Source organism: Alexandromys fortis, unplaced genomic scaffold, assembly GCF_014885135.2.
Source record: "Alexandromys fortis isolate MF-2015 unplaced genomic scaffold, M_Fortis_MF-2015_v1.1 scaffold_173, whole genome shotgun sequence".
In the NCBI taxonomy this organism is placed as follows: domain Eukaryota; kingdom Metazoa; phylum Chordata; class Mammalia; order Rodentia; family Cricetidae; genus Alexandromys; species Alexandromys fortis.
In genome coordinates this window covers 1-2,901 of record NW_026068051.1, presented here as the reverse complement: position 1 = coordinate 2,901, position 2,901 = coordinate 1, and the positions used below count along the sequence as shown (strand labels likewise).

At 41.3% G+C, this 2,901-nt stretch overlaps 1 protein-coding gene across 1 annotated transcript in view; it reads right to left on the bottom strand.

The window, feature by feature from the left end:
* Positions 1-2,298, bottom strand: part of Rad51c (RAD51 paralog C) — a gene marked incomplete at its 5' end in the record, with an annotated part of 21,240 nt that extends 18,942 nt beyond the window's left edge. The window contains 2 exons of the mRNA XM_050119543.1: positions 556-826; positions 1,997-2,298. Of these exons, the coding sequence (XP_049975500.1) occupies positions 556-826; positions 1,997-2,298 (573 nt within the window). The remainder of the gene's footprint in view (positions 1-555; positions 827-1,996) is intronic.
* Between the last annotated feature and the right edge of the window lie 603 nt (positions 2,299-2,901).

The following is a 2,901-nucleotide window of genomic DNA, read 5'->3' as shown; positions in this document are numbered from 1 at the left end:
AAAAAAAAAAAAAAAGAATCTGTTTTTGTTTGTAATGAACTGTGTGTGCCTGTTTATGCAAACGCCACAGTGCATCTGTGGACTTCAGGGGACAATTTTCAGTTCTCTTCTTCTGTTATAGCAGTTCTAGAGGTCAAATTCACATCATCAAGCTTGGTGACAAGCACCTTTAGCTGCTGAGCCTTTGCATTGGCCAAGTGCTTACCTTCTCAATTACTTATAAAAGTAAGTCTGTTGTGCTGGATAGGTGACTCAGTGGTGAAGGACGTCAGCTGTGCTGGGTGTGGTGCTGAGCGCCTTTAATCCCAGCACCTGGGAGGTTTGGCGGGCAGACCTCTGGGAGTTTGAAGCCAACCTGGTCTATAAAGTGAGTTACAGGACAGCCAAGACTGTTACACAGAGAAACCCTGACTTGAAAAACCATTAAAAAAAATTAATTAAATTTAAAAAAGCAATGGCTGCTAAGTTGGGTACGACACGGGACTGCCATTCCAGCATTCTGGAGACTGAGGCAGAATGATCACAGACAGCTAGGCTTCAGGGAGAGTACTGTTAACAGGCAGAAGCTTCAAGTTTGGGACAACCTCTTACTGAAGTCTGAAATGGCACAAATACAAACTGTCTTTCTCGTACAGAAGGAGCACTTTGTGCTAACTCACCTTTGTCCGTGTGTGCTCCTGCTATAAGGCGAAGGTGTTGAATGCAGGCAGTTGCAAGGGTTGCCACTCTATCAACCATAAAACTTCCCTCTGTGTCAATAAATACTGCCTCACCAGCCACTCCTCCAAAACATTCTGGAATCTGCACATCCACTGCCAATTGCATACTGTCAAGAAATGACCAAATCATTATCATAACTATCAAAATGTCTTTTGTAAACTGTGTCTAATCATCAGCTAAACCATCAAGTTTTCTAAATACAAAAGTAATACCCCAAGGCAACAGAGATGGCTAACTCTCCATAGCTCCAACTACATATGAATCCATAGATGCCTAGATTATAGTGCAGTGCAGGTATTACACAAAATTACGATTAAATAACTCTTTGTGGTTTTTAGGTTTCTAGGAATTGGTTTATATTTTCTCCCTTTTTCTGAGTTAGGGTCTGGAAATGTGGCCCAGGCTGAACCTTCAACTCTCAATCTCCAGCTTTACTGCTATATTTACAGGAGTGTGTCACTACACCGAGGTAGACATACTTTTTTTAAAGATTTATTTATTTGAGCCAGGTGGTGGTGGTGTATGCCTTTAGTTCCAGCACTTGGGAGGCAGAGACAGGCAGATCTCTGTAAGTTTGAGGCCAGCCTAGTCCAGGACAGTCAAGGCTACACAGATAAACCTTGTCTTGAAAAACAAATAAAAAAAAGATTTATTTGAGATATATATGTGTGTGTGTGTGTGTGTGTGTGTGTGTGTGTGTGTGTGTGTTCTGTCTGCAGGTTTGTGAGCCACCATGTGGTTGCTGGGAAATTGAACTCAAGACCTCTGGAAGAGCAGTCAATGCTCTTAACCACTGAACCATCTCTCCAGCTCAACATACTTTTTTTGTTGTTGTTGACACCAGGTCTTACTATATATCCCTGGCTGGTCTAACAATTATTATATAGTCCAGACTGTCCTCCAACTCATAGCAATCCTGCTTCAGTATCCTGAGTGATGAAATTATAGGAGTATGTTACCAAGCCTGGTTCAGGATTCTTTATCATATATATATCAACTTTAAAACATCTGACAAATACATCTCAGAAGCCAACTATTAGGAGAGAATCTGCTTACTGTAGTGATTATATTGTATTATCAAAGAAACATTTCTGACATCGAAGCTGCTCTATCCTTTCACTAAGATGGTGCCTGAGATAATATGAACGGTAAGCTGATGGTTTGTTGCAGGAAGTATTAACACACACTTTTTGGTATTCTGACAACACAGCATAATACTCTATTAGTTACATAAAACACTAAGTCCATACTTAAGAAGAGAACGTTCTTATTTTACCATAATTGTGTTTTCCCAACACCTGGTACACCACAAACTTCTGTCATTTTCGTTAGGGGTATTCCACCCCCGAGAATGTTATCTAGGGCTGAACAGAAGGTGATTATGAAGCCCTGGGTGTGTTCCTGTTCAAGAAGTTCCAGGGCTGTGCACTTCTTGACTGTCACGGAAGTACCAGCACATCTTGGTTTATCTGCGAGACATTCTCTTCTTATGATCTGTAGAGTTTCTAAAGCTTCCTCTTTGGATATCCCAACTTCTGGAAATAAAATCGGGGGGTGGGGGGAACTGACATTAGCGATTTAAAAGTCTAACACAGAGCTGAATGTGGTGGCTCACACCTCTAATCTCAGCACTAGCAAGTTCCAGGATAGCCAGGACTACACAGAGAAGCCTTGTCTCAAAAACAACCAAACAAAAGTCTACCTCGGTGATGAATTAGCACATTAACTTCAAGGTTTATTTAATGGCTGATCAAGCCCAGGGTCTTAGGCACTAAGCAGCTTGTTAGTGCTCCACCTCTCAGTTACTGTCCTGTTAGCAACATTACTGCTACCAAAACTTAAAAATTAGACTAGGGCTGTGGCTCTAATTTTAAGAAGGGCGCTAAACTAGCATTTGCAAAGCTAATTGCAAAGCATTACCAAACACTGAAACAAAAAAAAAACATTACATTCTGTCCTCTTTGGTTAACAGCAAAGAGCTGGGCACAGTATTGGTGGCACAGTGGATGACGTCAGCTTTACTTTTGTGTACATTAAGGATGCACACTTAATGTACACACTTAAATGTAATCTGAAGAGCTCTGAAAAAACTGTTTGGGGTATTCCGTGAATCATAAAGGGCGTCCGTCGTCTTTCTAGGGCTTTCTCCCATTCCTTTCTCACTGAAGCCTCTCCATTCCT